At 38.9% G+C, this 19,770-nt stretch overlaps 1 protein-coding gene across 11 annotated transcripts in view; it reads left to right on the top strand.

The window, feature by feature from the left end:
• Positions 1 to 19,770, top strand: part of SSH2 (slingshot protein phosphatase 2) — a 242,957-nt gene that overhangs the window by 186,668 nt on the left and 36,519 nt on the right. For all 11 annotated transcript variants that reach the window (XM_059046270.2, XM_059046277.2, XM_059046274.2 and 8 more), the window contains 6 exons: positions 5,196 to 5,317; positions 10,076 to 10,144; positions 10,932 to 10,997; positions 14,331 to 14,525; positions 18,339 to 18,432; positions 18,567 to 18,695. In XM_059046270.2, coding sequence (XP_058902253.1) covers positions 5,196 to 5,317; positions 10,076 to 10,144; positions 10,932 to 10,997; positions 14,331 to 14,525; positions 18,339 to 18,432; positions 18,567 to 18,695 — 675 coding nt within the window. The remainder of the gene's footprint in view (positions 1 to 5,195; positions 5,318 to 10,075; positions 10,145 to 10,931; positions 10,998 to 14,330; positions 14,526 to 18,338; positions 18,433 to 18,566; positions 18,696 to 19,770) is intronic.

Here is a 19,770-nt window from a genome sequence, read left to right on the forward strand (position 1 = left end):
CAGTAAATAAATCTGTCTTTAATGCCCGCACAGATATAAGTCATTGGGTTTGCAGGGGTTTGTGGTTTTTTTTTTTTTTGGCTGCACCCTGCGGCATGAGGGATCTTAGATCCCCGACCCGCACCCTCTGCATTGGAAGGGCAGAGTCTTAACCACTGGACCCCCCAGGGAAGTCCTCCCATAGGGTCTTTTTTTTTTTTTTAAGAATTTCATAGAGATTTTTTTAAATAATAAAATCCAGACTCCCTCAAGCTCTGTTTCTTTTGAAGACAGTGTTCTTTCGTTCATTAGTGTCACATCTGAAGTCTATTTTAATTTTAGGTATTAACTTTGTTCTTTGGGCTCGAATTTAATATTTTTGCATACTTTTGAAACCTTTCTTTCTTGATGGATTGCGTGAGCTGCCTGTCTGACGTTGGGACTTTATAATGTGGCTTTCCTCAGGATAAACATTGCATGTAGGGGCATGATGTAAGATTCTTGTTGGAAATAGGTTAAAGACAAAGGCGCAGTGTAAACTTAAGGAGGAGTATTTCCTGGTGCTGGATGATGCTGAGCAGAGAAGTTGTATTGGTTTGTGAACTGCTTATAATCAGATTAAGCATTTAAACAAGGGAGGTTTTAACATTCTTTGATAAAGATGAGCTTTGAAAATGAGATGACTTCTCAGACCTAGGATTGCTGGATCCAGTTCTCCTGAAACTTGTACTATTCCAAATTTAGCAATAAATGGACTTTCTTGGAATAATTTTCTCAGTTGCTATTGCTGCCACGTTTTAAAATCCAAAAAGTTGGGACTTCCCTGGTGGCGTAGTGGTTAAGAATCTACCTGACAATACAGGAGATATGGGTTCAAGCCCTGGTCTGGGAAGATCCCACATGCCGTGGAGCAACTAAGCCCGTGTGCCACAACTACTGAGCCTGCACTCTAGAGCCTGTGAGCCACAATGAGGAGCCCGTGCACCACAACGAAGAATAGCCCCTGCCCACCACAACTAGGGAAAGCCCTCGAGCAGCAAGGAAGACCCAATGCAGCCCTAGATAGACAGAAAGATAGACAGATAGATAAGAAAAATATTTTTTAATCCAAAATGTTGAGGAGGTATGGAGATAATATGTTTATGTATAGCTGATTCACTTTGTTATAAAGCAGAAACTAACACACCATTGTAAAGCAATTATACTCCACTAAAGACGTTTAAAAAAATCCAATATGTTATTTTATTTGGGCGATTAGAGTAAACTTCAGTAGTATCCTTTTCAATGAGAACTTTAATCAAATGCATCTGAATTGTTGCCTTATTTGTCATCTATTCCATGTGAGTTTTGGAAACTGAGGAAACATTGGAATTCCTGCCAATTCTAATATTAGGGTATTATGTGCAAACTGCCATTTTAAATTATATTTCTCTGATTGACTTAATGAATCAAATTAGATTACTAGATTTTGTTAATCTCCCCAACACAGGAGTGAAATATACCTCAAACCAGGGTGGGTATTAGTTTTTTCTCTATGCTGTGGCTCTTAAATTTTTATTTATTTCCTTAATCTAGAATCTTGAAGCTTGAAGGGAATTTCGAAGCCTCAGGTCTGTCCCCTGGCATTGCAAATAAAATTTTTTTATAAAAAAATTTCATTTGGGGCTTCCCTGGTGGCACAGTGGTTAATAAGCGCCTCCCGATGCAGGGGACACAGGTTCAAGTCCTGGTCCGGGAAGATCCCACATGCTGTGGAGCAACTAAGCCCATGTGCCACAACTACTGAGCCCACATGGCACAACTACTGAAGCCCGTGTGTCTAGAGTCCATGCTCGACAACAAGAAAAGCCACTGCAATAAGAAGCCCATGCACAGCAACAAATAGTAGCCCCCGCTCACTGCAACTAGAGAAAGCCCGTGCGCAGCAACGAAGACCCAACACAGCCAAAAATAAATAAATTTTTAAAAAAAATTTGACCTTGTCCTTCTAATTAGGATGTAGGTGTTAAGTTAATGTCATGACTTCTCACCCACTGATTAAAGCTCCACTTCCGTTTAGTAATAACTGTAGGTGCTATCTAGAGGTCCATGATCAAATCCCAAGACCTCTAAGTGCTATTCTTCCATCTAAGAAGCTTAAAATGGAATGAATCTGTGATGTGCCAGTTTCTCAAGGCTAAATCAGTTGTGAGATGACTGGGGCCTTTCCCATTATGTTTAGGATCTTCTGTTCTGATTAGATTAAGCAAGGGAAGGCCAAACATTTGAAATGCTCTTTATATTTTAAATAGATACATAGATAAACACACCATACACACCTCACTTTTAAAAGAGAAACAACTAATGTTTTATTTGAATATCACAAAGAAACTTGCTACCGGCCTGATAACTTGCATAATATTTAATATTTATGGAGGTATTTTGTTTGTTTTTGTTTTTACCTTTATCAGCTTCAACTTAGCCAGTCAGTCCCCACTAGTTGGTGTAGAAGTTACAGATAAATGATCAGAAGCATAGTTCAGTTGTTTCCATGCCATTTGCACGCAAGCCTTTCCAGAAATTCTCAGAGCTTTGACAGGATAAAAGGCCTCTAACATACATATTCAGGAAACTGAACAGTTAGATCAGAGCTTGCCAAAGCAAGCCCAGGTTTAGATATGTAATAGTATCTGAGATCTTGTTTATAAGAAATTGTAGTTTACCTGCACCAGGTTTTTGGTTAGTTTAATATTTTGTGGAATGTTTCTAGAATCATAGAGTCTGTGCTGCCTGTCAGTCCTCCTCATGTGCATTTACTACTACTCATAGCTCTATGTGTATGATGCTCACTTGGTCCCAGCCAAATAGGGCTAGACCTTTGTCAGTTTAAATATTAGTTCCTCTTAGCTTCTCACAAGTGAATTCGGTTTGAAATGTTCTCTTATTTCATGGAACATAAAAGTCAGCAGTACAGCTCTCTACCTGGTACATGGAGTTAGTATGGTGGGAATTACATTCTTGGTGTATCAGCTCTTTATTAGAGACAAGCTTAATGTAGTTACTTCAGGTGTTTGTGCTTACAAGTAGCTTTTCCTAGGAGTATCAGAATAGAGGTGAAAAGATAGCCAGGAGAGACTCACCTCTGCCTTTTTAAGTGGGTCATTTGATGTCTCTTTTTTCTCTTTGCCTGGCCACTTTTGGAATAGTGACAGAACAAAGGAGGAGACTCCAAGAAGAGTAGCGCTGAAAGAATTCCAGATAGAAATTTCTAAAAAATTTGTGACAGATTTCTTGAGCCAGGTGATAGGATTGGAACCGTTCCTCTTCTGAGATAAGGAGTGGGGGTGGGAGAGTATGTTATACAGAGGATATTGCCTCCAGTGCACATCTTCCTGGCTTTTTATTAATGGATAAAAAGAAGAGTAGTCTAGACTGTACAGTCTGTGAGGGCAGGAACCATATCTCTCTCTTCCACCATTGAATCCTCATGGCTGCTCTGATGATATACACTGTAGATACAGAGTAAATAATTGAATGAATGTTGACTAGTAGCCATTTTACTTTATTTTTGTTTATAAAGTATCTTTTTGAGCCTTCTTATTAAGAAAATTCCCAAACATATAAAGTAGAAAATATGTCTGCATGAACCTGTTACCCAACTTTAATAACCATCAACATTTTGCCAGATTTCTTTCATTTATCTATCTCCACCTTTTATTCTTTCTTTGCTGGAACTTTTTAAAAACCACTTTACTGAGGTATGATTGACATACAAAAAGTTGTGCATACTTAATATATACAATTTGATGAGTTTGGAGATAAGTATGTACCTGTGAAACCATTACCACAGTCTATGTCATAGACATATTCATCACCTCTAAAAGTTTCCTCCAACCCTCCCTCCCTCCTCTTCCTCCTCCTTAGGATGATGACAATGATGGTGAACTTAATAGAAGATCTACTCTCTTAGCAAATTTTTTTAATAGGCTGCATTTTTTAGAACAGTTTTATGTTCACAGTAAAATTGAGCAGAAGGTACAGAGACTTGCCACGTACCCTCTATTCCCACTCAAGCATAGCCTCTCCCCCATTATCACCATCTCCCACAAGAGCTGAACATTTGTCACAACTGATGGACCTACGTTGACACATCATTATTACTCAAAGTCCATGGTTACATTAGGGTTCACTCTTGGGTGCTATACATTTTATGGGTTTTGACAAATGTGTAATGAAACGTATCTGCCACTTGAGTATCATACAGAGTAATTTCACTGCCCTAAAAATCCTTGGTGATCCCTTACCCCTGGCAACTACTGATCTTTTTACTGACTCCATAGTTCTGCCTTTTCCAGAATGTCATAGAGTTGGAATCATACTATCTATCTAGCCTCTTCACATTGGCTTCTTTCACTTAGTAATATGCCTGTAAGATTCCTCCATGTCTTTTCATGGCTTGATAGCTCATTTCTTTTTAGTCCATTATCTGGAGGTACCACAGTTTATCCATTCACCTACTGAAGAACATCTTGTTGCTTCCCATTGTTGGAAGATTTTAAAGTAAAACGTGGGCTTCAGGTCATCTCACTGCAGATATTTAAGAAAAAGGCATAACCACAATGCCATTATCACACTAACAGTAAATCCTTAATATCATCTAAGACCATGTGCATATTTGAATTTTCTGAAGGACCTTTTAAAATATCATAATTTTGACAAAAATAATATAAACTTCTGATATTTGAAACTAAAGAAGAAAATCTTGTAGTGTGTAATCTGTAAGAATGCAATAGAGCATATTCCTCTTAGATATTAAACTTTGCTTCCTCTTATAATTGTTTGCAGGACATGGATCTATGAGTCAGGTGCTCACATTCATATACCTCACATTCCACTCTTAGATCATTAGAACATGCCCTGGTAATCGTTATTGTTATAAATTATCCTAATAGCAAACATTTATTGAGCATTTAGTATATGCCAAGCACTGTACTTTACATGCATTATTTCATATGATTCTTACAACCCAATGGAATAGGTATTATTATATTTCCCTCCAATTAACTTACTGAAGTTTTCACAGTTAATACATGAACTGGGATTTGAATTTAGATCTGCTAATTACTGGCTCTCCTATCTCCTTGAGTATGCTTTAAAATAGTGATGTAAAAAGGGTTGAATGATCTAAAATTGATCTTCTAAATTTCTTAATTTCTTTATTGTCTATTAACCTCCAGGCGGTAAGACTAGAAAGTACTTACCAGAATCGAACACGCTATATGGTAGTGGTCTCAACTAATGGTAGACAAGACACTGAAGAAAGCATCGTCCTAGGAATGGATTTCTCCTCTAATGACAGGTATGGTACCACAGAGGGGAGAATGAGAAAACCTCTTTTTAAGCAACGCACTCCAGTTACCTTTTGAGTTATCACAAAAACATCTTATGCAGTTCTACTCTGGAAGTTCAGTGTGTAAAACTAGAGAACATCAAAAGTATCTTAGTCACACAATCTTGAGAGACAAAAATGTTTAATGAATGTCTTTGGTTGTGTGTTCCTAATTTACCACTATTCCTTACCTTCTTCCTCTCATCTTTAGGTGGTAATGATATAAAGCAAATGGTTTAAATTTCTATCTCCAAGGGAGGGGGGAACTGGCTTTTCTTTGCAGTCCACTTTATTTTAAGCAGTAAATGATTCATTTGGTGGTTCTGGGGCACACACCCTTTGTGATAGTGTACCAGTGGGTTCTGGGTTCAAAGAGAGCCCACTTTAATTCCAGTCTCTTATATCCATGGCCTTGCACCTTGCTTTTGTCAAATGTTACACTTCCTTTTTTCTTCTGAGTTAAAAAAAGGCAGGGGGGATGATTGTTTAAACTCAAAACAGAACCTTTTATAATCATTTACCTTTGGCTTTAGCAGCACTATACATCCTAAGATTAAAGATACCATGTATCACCTGGCTTTTTTGTGCCTGTAAGGTTTGTTGCTTTCCATTTTATTTTCCCATTTTTTGGGGAGAAACCTTGGGAAGACTGTGGAATGTGGCAGCTAAGCAGATCTTTATGCTGTAGATAATAAGCCTCAGGAAATCCTGCCAGATATCTCAAAGCATTGACTTCCTGGTTCAGGACTAGAATGCGATTGTGGAGTAGCTAGGGGTGTGACCCAGGCCTGGGAGAATTTAGCCGCAAAGAGAAGAGGAGACTAAGAGTGATTCTCATTGTCCTGATGTTGGAAGGAAAAAGAAAATCATTGTCACCAGAAAGATTCCCAAACTAGCGTTTACCTGAGCTTGTACATAGCAGTCAACCTGAAAATGATATGCCGGTTCACCAGGATCACAAGGCCAGAGTTGTTACCTTGTATACCACTTACAGCCTTTAATTGTACCCTCTGAAATTACACAGGCTTGTAAACCACATTTAGGAAGCTTTTTCTCCTGCATGGTTTTAACCTCTGGTGTTAGCTAAGCAACACAGATCTTTCAATAAGCATTTATCCTGTAAGAATACCTACCTTGCCTCCATTCATTAGTACTTTAAGACCTCTGATTTGGGTTTTTATGTCTCTAGATCTGTACTGTCCAGTACAATAGCCACTAATCACATTGTAACTATTTAAATAAATTAAAGTTAAATAAAATTAAAATTTTAGTTCCTCAGCCACAGCTAGCCACATTTCAAGTACTCTAGCTATATGTGGCTTGTGGCTTCCCTGTTGGACAGTACACTTATAGAACATTTCCATCATTGCAGAAAGATCAGGTGGACAGTGCTGCTCTCCATCTTATTTTCTTTGTTTGGTTCTCCCTGACTACTCCTTTGGAAATCCCATAAAACAGGAACTGGAGCTCCATGGAAATGTCATTTGAGTCTTGCCCTAGAGAGAGAAGGCGACAACTTCAGATTCTCCTGACCCAGAGTGTGGGAAATCAGATGTCTAACCTTATCTCTCTTTCACTTTGTCCTAAACGTTCCCAGAAATCATAAAGAATGCTTATTAATGTGGGTGCCCCGTAATTTATCCTCAGTAAACTGCATCTGTCTTTGGTAATAGTCCTGCCTGAATCGTATCTGACTAACAAAAGAAAATTTTCCTTTATGGAAGACAAAATGTGACAAGAAAAGCTATAGAAACTAGTTTTCATTCTATTTGGTAAATCCGATATTATGAATTCCCCTACACCCTCTGTTTGAATGAGCTTGGACAGTAATAAAATTGCTGCCCACTTCAGAATACTGTTGCTCAAGTCATCTAGTATCATTTCTATCTCAGTTGCTGTTTGAAGGAATCTGTATCATTTTGTATCTGAGAATATAAAAAGTTAATGTTTCAAAACAGTATTAAACCAAAGTGGGACCCAGATTGTTTATGACATGCTCATCCCAAGTAATTCTCAAGATATATTACAGCCAATTTTTTAGCCTATTTATAAGTTCTTTGAGTATTGTGTTATATTTTATGTAATAAATTTTTAAATAAAAAGTATAACCTGGGTTTCCAAATTGCATTTGGTATATATTTCAAGTTATAAAGTAATAGAGTTTTATGGTATTATTTTATAATTTTTCTTCACACCCCCAACACCTTGAAATGTCTGGTACATAGCGGCACTCAATAAATAATTTTTTAATGGGATGAGTATCTATTAAAATAAGTAACTATACTTTAATGGAGAAAATTTCATGAGACTCAAGATAAACTAGATAAAAATATTAGGTGTGCCTAATTCAGGCCTCTCCTTCCTGTCATGTGAAAAAGGTACTTCTTAATGTAAAAAAGCATTCTGACCTGAATACAAGCAGAAAATGTGATGTTTGTTTCCTGCAAATCATTGTCACTTGTCTAAAGTTTAACTGGTATCTGGTCACAAGCTCAGAGATCACACTCTTTTGGACCTTCGGTATCTTCTGTAGTTACTTAATTTCTAGATTTGTCACTAAGCTATAAATCCTTCATGTTTACACCCAAATTATACTTGCTGCTAGGGCCTAGCTAAGCATTCACTTAAGGGAAAAAAAAAAAAAAAAAACTACTCTAAAAATAACTCGCTCAACCTTGGGAAGCCATTTTCAAAACAGGTTTTCCTTGTACTCACAACATGTAGTCAACAAAAACAGTGGTGGAGCAGTCTTCCTCCCTCCAGGGCCTGGCTTGATAGCTGTTCAGGAGTTCAGGCCCAAGGTTACAATGTGCCTAAGCTGTTGCAATCTTGATTTGAATCTCCTGAACTCTGGAATCACTAGTGGAGTTGGGAGTGAGTGACACAGGCCAGCAAGTGCAGTGCAGAGCCTGAGATACAGCCCAGCTAGGGAATGTCCTTTGTCAGCTCTGTGGTGACACCAGCAGCAGCGGGAGTTCAGTATTCCCCATGTTGTTTTTAATGCATTTTTCATAATGTCCCCCACCCTGCCCTGCCCTGCCCAAATCACTTTCCATTGTGTTAGAGCACCCACCACAGATTCATATTCAACATTTGTTTTACATGACAATACATTCATATGTATTGTTTCACTTTAAATATTTTAAATTTTTATGATAACCCTGTGAGGCTTAGGTTTCATTACCTATATTTTTTTGTTTGTTAATTGTTTTTGTTTTTGCGGTACGCGGGCCTCTCACTGTTGTGGCCTCTCCCGTTGCGGAGCATAGGCTCCGGACGCGCAGGCTCAGCGGCCATGGCTCACGGGCCCAGCCGCTCCGCGGCACGTGGGATCTTCCCGGACCGGGGCACGAACCCGCGCCCCCTGCATCGGCAGGCGGACTCTCAACCACTGCGCCACCAGGGAAGCCCCATTACCTATATTTTAAGATGAAGAAGTTAAGGCTGTGAGAGGTTAAGTAACTTGTCAAAACGAATTGAAATATTGAAGGAGATCGAATCCAGATCTTTTGATATAGTATAACTGCTCAATACGTGGTAGTTGTTATTGTGTTTTAGACACTGTTGTACACATTTTGGGGGGGGGGTGTTATCTAATTTAACCTTCAAAACAGCCCAATAAAGAAGGTGGTTTGGGGGCTTCCCTGGTGGCACAGTGGTCAATAGTCTAAAAGGGAAAAGTAATTGTTAATGGCTTGTAACCAAGTTAGAAAGACAAAACAGACTCATTACAACTTAAATAAATAAAACAGTGCTTGGTGGCTGTGCACTGAAACAGCATTGCTGAAATGCAGGGTGAAACAGAATGTCAACAACCAAAAAAAGTGTAGCTCTAGTATGGTATGTTAAAATATTATTTAAATCACACTCTATCTCAGGGAGGAAACTAGTTTTAAGTTAATGGAACAGGTTGGGATGGGAAGCCATGGACTCCCAATTGTGTCTCTATCACACCACTTCTCTGGACAACTATAATCTACCTTAGAACTCTGCCACTTTCTCTCCTTAAGGCTGCCATAAACCATTTTCCCCTCCATCCAGTCTCCCAAAGGCTCCCACACCCTCTCCCTTCCAATATATCTTAGAAAAGCAGCATGGTATAGTAGAAAGAACACCAGATGTAGGAGGTGGAACAGCGAAGCATGGTTAAGAGCATAGGCTCTGGAGTCAGAGGGGCTTTGGAATCTGGATTCTGGCATTAACTGTATAATTTTAGGCAAATTATTTAATTGTGTTGTGCTCCAGTTTCATCTGTAAAACTGGGATAAAACCACCTTCTTTTTTTGTTGTTCTGGTATTTAATAAATCTATGTAAACCTCAGGATTAGCATTGAGCAAATCACATATTCAGAGGTCTTCAGTAACTAGCAATAGTTCTTGGCATTAGAAATAATTCTGAGTTGAATTGGGTGCTGTGAACTTGGGCTGAGACCTGCCAATTGCAAGTCAGCGATCACCTGGACTTTTTAGACAGTGGCCGTTTGCAAGACAGCAGTAAAGGAAGCTCAGTCAATAAGTTCTCTATGTTTAATACATAGGGACCTAACTAACACCTGTTTAAAACAGCTCCTGGGCACATATGTTGGGTTACTAGTAATATGATAGAAATTTCTGCACTTATGTCAGAATTTAGAGCTTAGGGACTTATCCTTTGTAGTGAACGAGTTAATAAACAGCTGCTTCCTAGAGTAACAGGAAGTAACTTATGGACTATTTCTTGTCTTGCAGTAGCACTTGTACCATGGGCTTAGTCCTGCCTCTCTGGAGTGACACCCTAATTCATTTGGATGGTGATGGGTAAGAGCTTTCCCTGTTTATTCTCCTACAGAAAGCCAAGGGGTGGGGTTCCATCTTAGTGCCCATTCATTCAGCTGAATGGGAGGCCCGTTATGCCCACTGAACTGTCATGTCAGCAGCTCAGTGAGTCCTTTTAAACTCCTGTTTTGTAAAGTAGAGTAAAAATACGGCTTGCCAGAGCCTCTCACTTCTACTCCTCTAGACCGACTATGGTAAGAATCCAAACAAAGAAGAACTGGTTTGTTGGCTCACTCTTTAATCTGAGCGTGTGGGACTGTTGCAGTGCTCTCCCAGAGGATGATATGTTCTGTTTCAAATAACCTCTTGCTGCCTCTGCCAGCTGTCAGCCTACAGTATAACCCATTCCTGTGCCAGTTCTTTCCAGTGACACCCCCACCCCCACCTACTGGTGTTTTTAGAATGTGTCCCCAAGAGACCAAGATGTTTGCTCCAGTTTATAAAACCCGGGTCAGGTTTGCTAAGAACCCACAAGACTTCCAAATAGAAACATACAGCAGAACAGTTTGTCCATAGCTACAGCTGGGAAACAGTATGTAATTCCCTGACTCTAATGTGGGAGTCCATTCGTTTTGCTTGGTAGATAAAATCAGACAATTCGTTGAAGCTTTTCAGTCAAGTCCCATACTCCAGTTAACTTCTACACAAAGTGCCTGATGATACCTTCTACTGAGCCAGCAATTGCTAGCCTGGGAAACAGCCTTGAAAACTCACAACTGAAATAACGTACTCTCATTTATGGATTTTTGTCTCATTCTGTTTTCCTTAGTGGGTTCAGCGTATCAACAGATAACAGAGTTCACATATTCAAACCTGTGTCTGTGCAGGCAATGTGGTAAGAGGACTTTTAATATCTCTATGAAAGTTTTTTTAATATTATTGGAACAATATTTTGTGAGAAGTAGTATTTGAAATGGTACAGTTCTTTATGAAAATGCTCTATGATCTATTTGTGTGTATAGGATTTTGTGTGATCTGTCTGTGTGGCTGTCATAGTTAAAGATGACCTAGAAGTTCAGTTTTCAAATTATCACAGTGGAAGGCCTTCAGCATTGGTGAACACGTGAAACTCAGAGGTGCTCTTAGACTCTGGAAGACACTTACTGGATCAGATAGCCAGTTGGAACTGAGTTTTATAGGGACACATTGACTAAATTAGTAGCAGTCTAGAGCCGAGTCTAGAATATTCACGACTATGCATTAACTTCCCCTTCCTTCAGGTAATCAGGGATAGCATTGATGGAGTTATATTATACATCGATAAGTTTCCATTTAATTGCTGGCAACTGTTTGTGAGACTATTTACATAATGCAAATAAGGCCTAGAAAAAACATTGTAGTTGTTAATAACCATCAGCTGGTGTACTGACACTTTGGGGTTACTTACTATATATGTCAGGCATTGAGCATAGTGCTTTACATGGAATACATCTAATCGTCACACCAACTCCCCAAAAATAATATTTTTAGCTCCTTATTATGGGTGAGAAAGCCAAAGTTTGGAGAGGTTATATAACTGGCCTGAGAGTATCTCTTACATTTAGACAGAATAGATTCTTACTCTCTTGTTCTAGATTATCTAGAAAAATGATCCCGTATAAGCAGGGAATGATGTGACTCGGATTCAGAGTCATCCCCCAGTCAGCGATTTGAATTTCAGTTCCTCATTCAGTTGCCTGTTCGATAGTGGAAGTCCCCATCAGGAGTAGAATGGGCAGAATGCAAGCCGAACAAGAAATAAAGGAGCCTGAAAAAGACTCCAGGGAGATAACTTACCCCTGAATAACAGGATTGATAGGCTTGAAGTGGGTGCGGTCCTAAAAGAGAGTCAGCTGAACAATTAAATCTTATTTCATGCAGTAATTGAGGTAGGACAGAGTTTCAGGTTATGTGTTTAGACCAATTTTTAGATTTAGGGCATATTTCACAGATAAATTTCTCATAGAAAACTTATGACCTCTTTTGACTAAGGGTCCATTAAAAGCAACTGACCTATACCGGGTAAAACCCCTAAGCCCTAAGTCCCATAAATGCAGTGTTTTCAGTTATATTTTGGGGAGGAGTACAAAGCAGTCTTAATTCTTGAGGATTCAAGTAATTCAAGCTTTGATGTTCTAAATTAGATTCACTAGTCCTAGCTCTGTTGGCTTATTGCAGAATAAACTTTTTTTTGGTGTACCACATGAGGAGTAGTGAACTGTCACCAAAAAAAAAAAACAGAAAAGAAAAAGATGATGTATGGATCAAAGGCAGCATTCAGACCAGGTGTTTCCTTCACAGGAAAATAGTTACTGCAGCCTCGCTGTCCTGTATGCAGCTGAAGTATGAGCTGGTTATGCCTTGAGTGTGTTTAGGACACTTGCACCAGACATTTGTGGCATATGCTTTTGAAGCATGTGTTTCCTGGATGAAGAAAACATGCATCGAATATCCTGTACATTGCACTAAGCTGGCTTTTACCTTTGAATCTGTGTAAGAAGCTGAAATTTGCTGAGAATTCTGATAATTTGGCTTACTTTAAGTAAAAGGAGGCATTTTAAAAGATTCTGCAACTTTGTTCTTACGGGAAAATCTGTTTCCCTACTAAAAATGCACTGGCATGTTTTTCTCATGAAATTGGTCGTGATTTTATTTTTTAATTTACATTTTACGGGGTTGACAAGGACTCAAGGACGGCATTGTCATAGACTTACTTGTGGGAAAATAAACTGGAACAACCTTTCTGTAGAATGACTTGCCAGCTTGCTATATCATTTTGTATGCCCTTTGACATAGTAATTCTGCTTCTAAGAATTTATCCTAAGGTAATAATTAAGGGTGTGTGCAAATTCTTAACTATAAGAATGTTTGTCAGTGTTCTAATAGTAGCAAAAAATGGAAAGCAATTTAAATGGCTAAACTAATAGGAATCAGTTAAGTTATGGTACATCCATGTTTCTAAATATTATGCAACCATTAAAAATTACCTAGTTGAAGAATATTTATTGACCTGGAAAGATGCTGATGACAAGGTGTATAATAAAAGAACAAGTTAAATGGTGGGCAGAATATGATCATCTTTATTTTAGATCTCTGCAGAGACCAACAGTGGTTATTTCTGGGCAGTCAGATTACAGGATATTTCTGCCGTTTACCTGAGGTCCCTAAATTTCCTAAAATGAGCATGATCACATTTGTTATGAAAGAAAAAAAAAAATAAAAAGACATTTTTAAGAAAAAGATGGGTATAGATTGGCCACAGAGTTCTCGCATACTATCCTTTTCCCTTAGAAGAGAGACATTAGTTTATAGCTAATAAGACATTTCATTCAACAAATTTTAACTTGCTCCAACTTTGAACTAGAAGGCATTCTTTTTTTTTCTTTTTTTTTTTTGAAAGAAGGCATTCTTTTAGGCACTTGAGACAAATCAGTAAACAAAAACGTAGAAAGATGCCTGCTCTTGTATAACTCTTCCTAGCATTTCTGGCTTTAGTTTTCCCAAGTATATAACCAAAAAGGTTCTTTTCAGTTTTGTTTACCCTTCTTGAGTTCCTGAGTTCAGAGTCAGAGATTTAATTAGTCTCAGTATAACCAGAGCTGTTCTTAGAAAGTAGCTCAAGTGTATGAATAAATGGTTTAAAAAGACTAGGAGACTAAGGTAGCAAGAATGACAGATGTCATTAGATCAGTACATCCTGGACATTAAAGGACTTGTCCTCAAGGCTTAGGAACATGTCTATGTGATCTTTGTGGAACCTCTAAGAGTCATAGGGAATACATGTTCTAACGTGACTCTGTGCCAAGAGAAACAAATGTTTGTGTAGTAAATGAAGTAGATCTTTAGTTCTCCAGTGACAGTAGCCACAGCGTGGTTCCAACTACAGGATTGTGAGCTCCATAGGTACTCAGACCTATTTTTCACTGGTAGCTTGTCAGTTCTCCTGCTCCCCTCTACCCGCTCCCTTAATAATGCATCATATCTTTCAGCAAGAAATATCTAGTTGATTGCCATGAAGAGATAACGTAGTATGATCAGAATCAGAGATTCTTGAATTCCAAGGAATAGATTCTCCAGAGGCCCAACTCTATAGGATTTAAAAATTGGAAGAGTTTGGGGAGCACGTGGATTATTGGCCTTTTGGTATCCCCACAGTTCTCCAGTGTTCATTTCCCAGCATATCTTTCAGGTCTGCATTACAGAGTCTACACAAGGCTTGTGAAGTCGCCAGAATGCATAACTACTACCCTGGCAGCCTGTTTCTCACCTGGGTGAGTTATTATGAGAGCCATATCAACTCAGATCAATCCTCAGTCAATGAATGGAATGCTATGCAGGATGTGCAGTCCCACCGGCCTGACTCTCCAGCTCTTTTCACAGACATGTAAGTCATCTTGCCGAGGATCATGGAAGTCCTCTCTGTTGCATTCTCGGGGGTCAGAACCAGCATGTTCCTCCCTAATCTCTCCTCTTAGGGAATTAACCTTACCAGTGATATTAGTCATTGTCTGCACTACACATCTGCCACGCAAAGAAACCTGTCTTTTCTGTTGTGTGCAAAGGCCTGAAGAGTTTCACTCCTGGGCACAGTGGAGTCCCCATAGTTAAGAACTGCAATACCATAAAATAACATTAATTCAGATTCCACTAATTTGAAATTTGAGTTTAAAGGAGTTAGGCTGAAGTCTGACTTTCCATTATCTTTTTTTTTTTTTTGTGGTACGCGGGCCTCTCACTGTTGTGGCCTCTCCCGTCACAGGGCACAGGCTCTGGACGCGCAGGCTCAGCGGCCACGGCTCACGGGCCCAGCCACTCCGCGGCATTTGGGATCTTCCCGGACCAGGGCACGAACCCGTGTCCCCTGCGTCGGCAGGCGGACTCCCAACCACTGGGCCACCAGGGAAACCCCTCCATTATCTTAAAAGAAGCATTTCCTTAGGAAATTAATGACATAGAGAAGCTTTTAGAGGGATGTTGCTAATACTTAAGAAAACAAGATGTTTCCAGTCAATTTAGAATACCTATGTTGTTGTGCTAATTTTTAACTGATTTCTGTTCAAATTTTTAAAAATATAGTAATTTCTGTCTTAACTCAGCCCCACATTTGCCTTGTTAGATCTGTAACATTTTTATTAAATCTCCCTGCTGTACTGCAAATTGGATAGCCTAAGGTGGAGCTGATGTTTATTTCCTTTTTAGGTCTGTGTTGAAACTTATGTGACTATTTTGGAAATTTTTTCACACTTAGTTCCTGCTTTGGAAATTAATCAGAATGTTTATTTTGCTCTGAATTGATCTTTCTGCACTTCTAAGGTGTTCTACATCTGGGAGAGAAGAGTAGTTACTTGCTAAATGGTCTTACAAACCTTCACCTTCAGATTCCTAAAGTGATACCAAAACAATTCATGATTCTTTTTTCAAAGGCTTAATTTAGATAATAAATCCTTTTTACTAGAAAAGGTGAAATTTCCAAGAATTGTGTGAATGGAACAGTCAAAAAAAAACAGTGAAAGCTTTTTTGTATAGGGTATTATTGGTACGAGGACCAGTTAGTTCTAGTAGCTCTAGTCCTTTCAAGATTGCACAGTAACTGGGGCTTCACTGGTGGCGCAGCAGTTCGGAATATGTCTGCCAGTGCAGGGGACATGGGTTCAAACCTTGGTCCGGGAAGATCCCACGTGCCATGGCTACTGAGCCTGCGCTCTAGAGCCTGCGAGCCACAACTACTGAAGCCCGCGCATCTAGAGCCCATGAAAAGCCACCGCAGTGAGAAGCCCGTGCACTTCAACGAACAGTAGCCCCCAATCACGGCAACTAGAGAAGGCCTGCGCACAGCAACGAAGACCCAGCACAGCCATAAATAAATAAATAAATAAACAAATAAATAAGATTCCACAGTAACTAAAAAGATAAGGATAGTATGTATCGCTTTCAGAATTGTGGGCAGTGTTACTGATTTCATGCTTTATGACTGGTTGATGGGTATTGGAGAAATGGATGTCTCATCTGGTTCATAAATGGACATTTTGAATCAGACTTTTCATTTTTCCTGATTTTATTAGAGAAGATTTGGAAATTACAGCACAAAAAGGAAAGAAAATGTAATTGCCCATAATCTCTCTATATCCCTGAGCAAAAATAATAATAATAATAATGTAAAATGTAGTCCCTGGCACATGGTAAAGGCTCATTAAATGTTAATTCTTACTAGGTACAATATAACCACAATTTAAGATATATTTAATAAACAAATGTCTGTCTATAGAAAAAGAGACTGAGAGCTATAGGTGAGAGTATTGCTAATGACAGGGGGATTTTCAGTGATTTTTATTTTCTTTGTGTATATATGTATTTTACAGATTTTTCTCTAGTGAAATCAAGGGAGAAAGTATGTTTGTGTTGTAATGCCTTTTCCATTCCCTCTTCTTCCCTAAGTTGACTAGAAAAGCCTAAAAAATAATGCTGAGGATACAGAGGAGAATGTATGCCAAAATTGACTTAAGTGCTCTACTGTGAATAAAGTTTATATTTTGAAATCCAAGGAAGGTAGAGCAGGGAACATAGGTGTATGGTGCCTCCAGTGTACGTCAGATGTTATGCCAAGCGCTTCATACATGGTATCTCATTTAATTCTCGTAAAAACCTCGTGAGGCAGATAGTATTACTGTTCGCCTTTTATAGAAAAGGAAACAGAGGTTCAGCAGAGGAAAGGTATTTGTTCAAGGTCATACCACTAGTAAGTAGCAGGGCTGGGATTAAAACCCAGGTATGTATGCTCCCAAACCACTCTGGCCCAACAAGTGAGAAAGGATTGGGAGAAAGTCTGCTAAACTAGGGAATCGAACCGATGCACACAGGCGCTAAAATTTGTTTTTTACCAATATATATTTTTAGTAGAAGACTGAAATGTATAACTTTCTACCATTAGCTATGTCTAGGAAAAATGGTGGGGAGCATTAAGAATGTTAATTAAGCATTAAGAATGTTAATCCTAGTCAAGACAGGGATGCTTTGGCCGATTGACAGGGAAACGGCAGAGGCGTTAGCTATACTCTGCAGGGTTTGTGAGAAACTAAGAGTCCAAGTGGTGGGGAGCCCCAAGGTTGCGGGGTCAGAGCATCCATCTTTGGAGATTATACTGAAGCTATTTTTGCAGCCAGTGATAAGGCCGTAGGCAGCAAGGGCAGGCAGGATGCCTGAAGGCTTAGTCCATTTCCATCTCCAAATAAGGAAGTACAGGGCAGATACCTTTCTCAAGTAGGGAAAGATGAGACAGAAAGTGCTCTCTGTTAGCCTCACTCAAATTCTGCATAATATGAAATAATGCTTTTAGAGAGAAGCATCTAGTTATGTTGAACCAATATCTTTCCAGTAATTGGAGAATCAGCTTCCTAGTTTGATTTCATAGTAAAGTTCCAAGGGAAATTTTTGTTTTTAAGAGAGTCAGAAGACTAAGGGAAGCAACATAATCTTGCAGGTAGAGTGTTAGGCTGGACGGAGAGTTCTGGGTCTCCTGCCAGTGAAAGTGATGGTTGGCATGTCATTTAACCTTTTAGCTGTTTATTTCCTTTATCTGTAAAATGGGGATAATAATTTCACAGAGATATTGGTGAGAGCTTTTGTGAAAAAGAAAATATTTTGGATGGAGTACTCTAGGTAGCTAATCCTTAAAATCCATTTTGGAAGAGAATTTGCTTCATTGAAGAAGGCAGAAACCACTCTTCTCTCTTTCGCATTTTTCTAGAACCGTAGCAAGAAATGGTCAGCATTGGGTGGCATTTTTAAGCTACAGAAGACCCAGTTCCATAGTAGGTCACACCACTGGTCTTCCCAGCTTGGTATTCTAGCTCAGCAAGTGGTACTCAGGGGTACTCGATGGGAAATGGTCCTCCATTAAAGTATTACACTCAGCATAACCTATTTGTCTTTTACTCCTTCTTGGATCTGTATACGTGAATATATTTATGGGCTTTTAGACATGTACAGTCTCTTCAAGTAATAATTTCTACATGTTTATATTCTGTACATTCTGAAAAGAAACTTGTTAAAGTATAATTTTCTTTTTCCCATGCTTCCAGAATATATATTTAAGGGTAACAAAGGGAAGGCCTGCCAGTTTGGAAACATAATCAGATGACACATTCATTAACTTGGTCAAATTCCTGCCTAAGAAAAATCACCATTTCTCTCTTCTCAGACCAACTGAACGTGAGCGAACAGAAAGGCTAATTAAAACCAAATTAAGGGAGATTATGATGCAGAAGGATTTGGAGAATATCACATCCAAAGAGGTAAGAGACCTTGAGTCCCCATTGTTGCAAGGCTAGAGGTAGAATAATAATAGGAGTGGGGCTAGAAATGGTGAGTGATTGAAAGTCCAGAGGGACTTTTCAGAGATTAGTACAAAATGTCATCTCTGTTTCAGATACGAACTGAATTGGAAATGCAAATGGTGTGCAACTTGCGAGAATTCAAGGAATTTATAGATAATGAAATGATAGTGATCCTTGGTCAGATGGATAGCCCTACACAGATATTTGAGCATGTGTTCTTGGTAAGTCTTAGGGCCACTTTAAAGGGGTGTGCTGGGGCTAGTCCATACCAACTCATGGGGGCAGGGGCCATTATCAAATTTTATTATATTTAGATAAAATGTAACTTACATTAAAAACAAAGGTCATAAAATACTCAAACCTCATCACTTCCTATATTTTACTACATTTTACATTTATCTGTGCTCTTAAGGTCATTTACGTCTATTGTATGGTGGAAATGTTATGTAATGGTGTGCTTCTGCTCATCTCTTCCCAACTCCTCAGTGACATCAATTGACTGTGGTGGGAAAATTTACACCAAGGAAATTGGCAAATGCTACAGATCAGGCCTTTCTTCCCCATGGGCTGTTAAAGATCTCATCTGTCCTACATAATAGAGCCACAAAGCAGACCAGTCCAGAGTAGTTTTATACAGTGTATCCAAAAAGAATGATCCTTTTTGAGGTCACTCGTTTAAATCTGCCAAATGGGTCTAAGATCTGATATGTCTGAACAGAGCAGAAAACTACTTTTTTTAAAAAAATTAATTTATTTATTTATTTGTTTTTATTTTGGGCTGTGTTGGGTCTTTGTTCTGTGCGCAGGCTTTCTCTAGTTGCAGAGAGTGGTGCGCGGGCTTCTCATTGTCGTGGCTTCTCTTGTTGCAGAGCACAGGCTCAGTAGTTGTGGCACACGGGCTTAGTTGCTCTGCGGCATGTGGGAATCTTCCCCGGCCAGGGATCGAACCCATGTCCCCTGCATTGGCAGGCAGATTCCCACCCACTGCGCCACCAGGGAAGCCCCACAGAATACTACTTATAACAAAGACTATTGGACTTTTAAAACATTTGGAACCTTGTAGCTACATTTTTACATTTTACATTCATGATTATTGGTGTAGTCTTCTGTCTTGGGTTTTTCTCTTATTACAAAAATAATTCATGTTCGTTACAGAAAATTTAGACAACTTCAGAAGACAATAAATGACATTTAATCAACACCAAGAGAGATAAGCACTATTATCTTTCATTATATAATATTGCCTTCTAGTTCTTTTTTAATATGTATCTGTGTACATATTTTTGAAAAAAGGAA

The sequence above is a fragment of the Kogia breviceps genome, chromosome 19 (assembly GCF_026419965.1).
Source record: "Kogia breviceps isolate mKogBre1 chromosome 19, mKogBre1 haplotype 1, whole genome shotgun sequence".
Lineage (NCBI taxonomy): Eukaryota > Metazoa > Chordata > Mammalia > Artiodactyla > Physeteridae > Kogia > Kogia breviceps.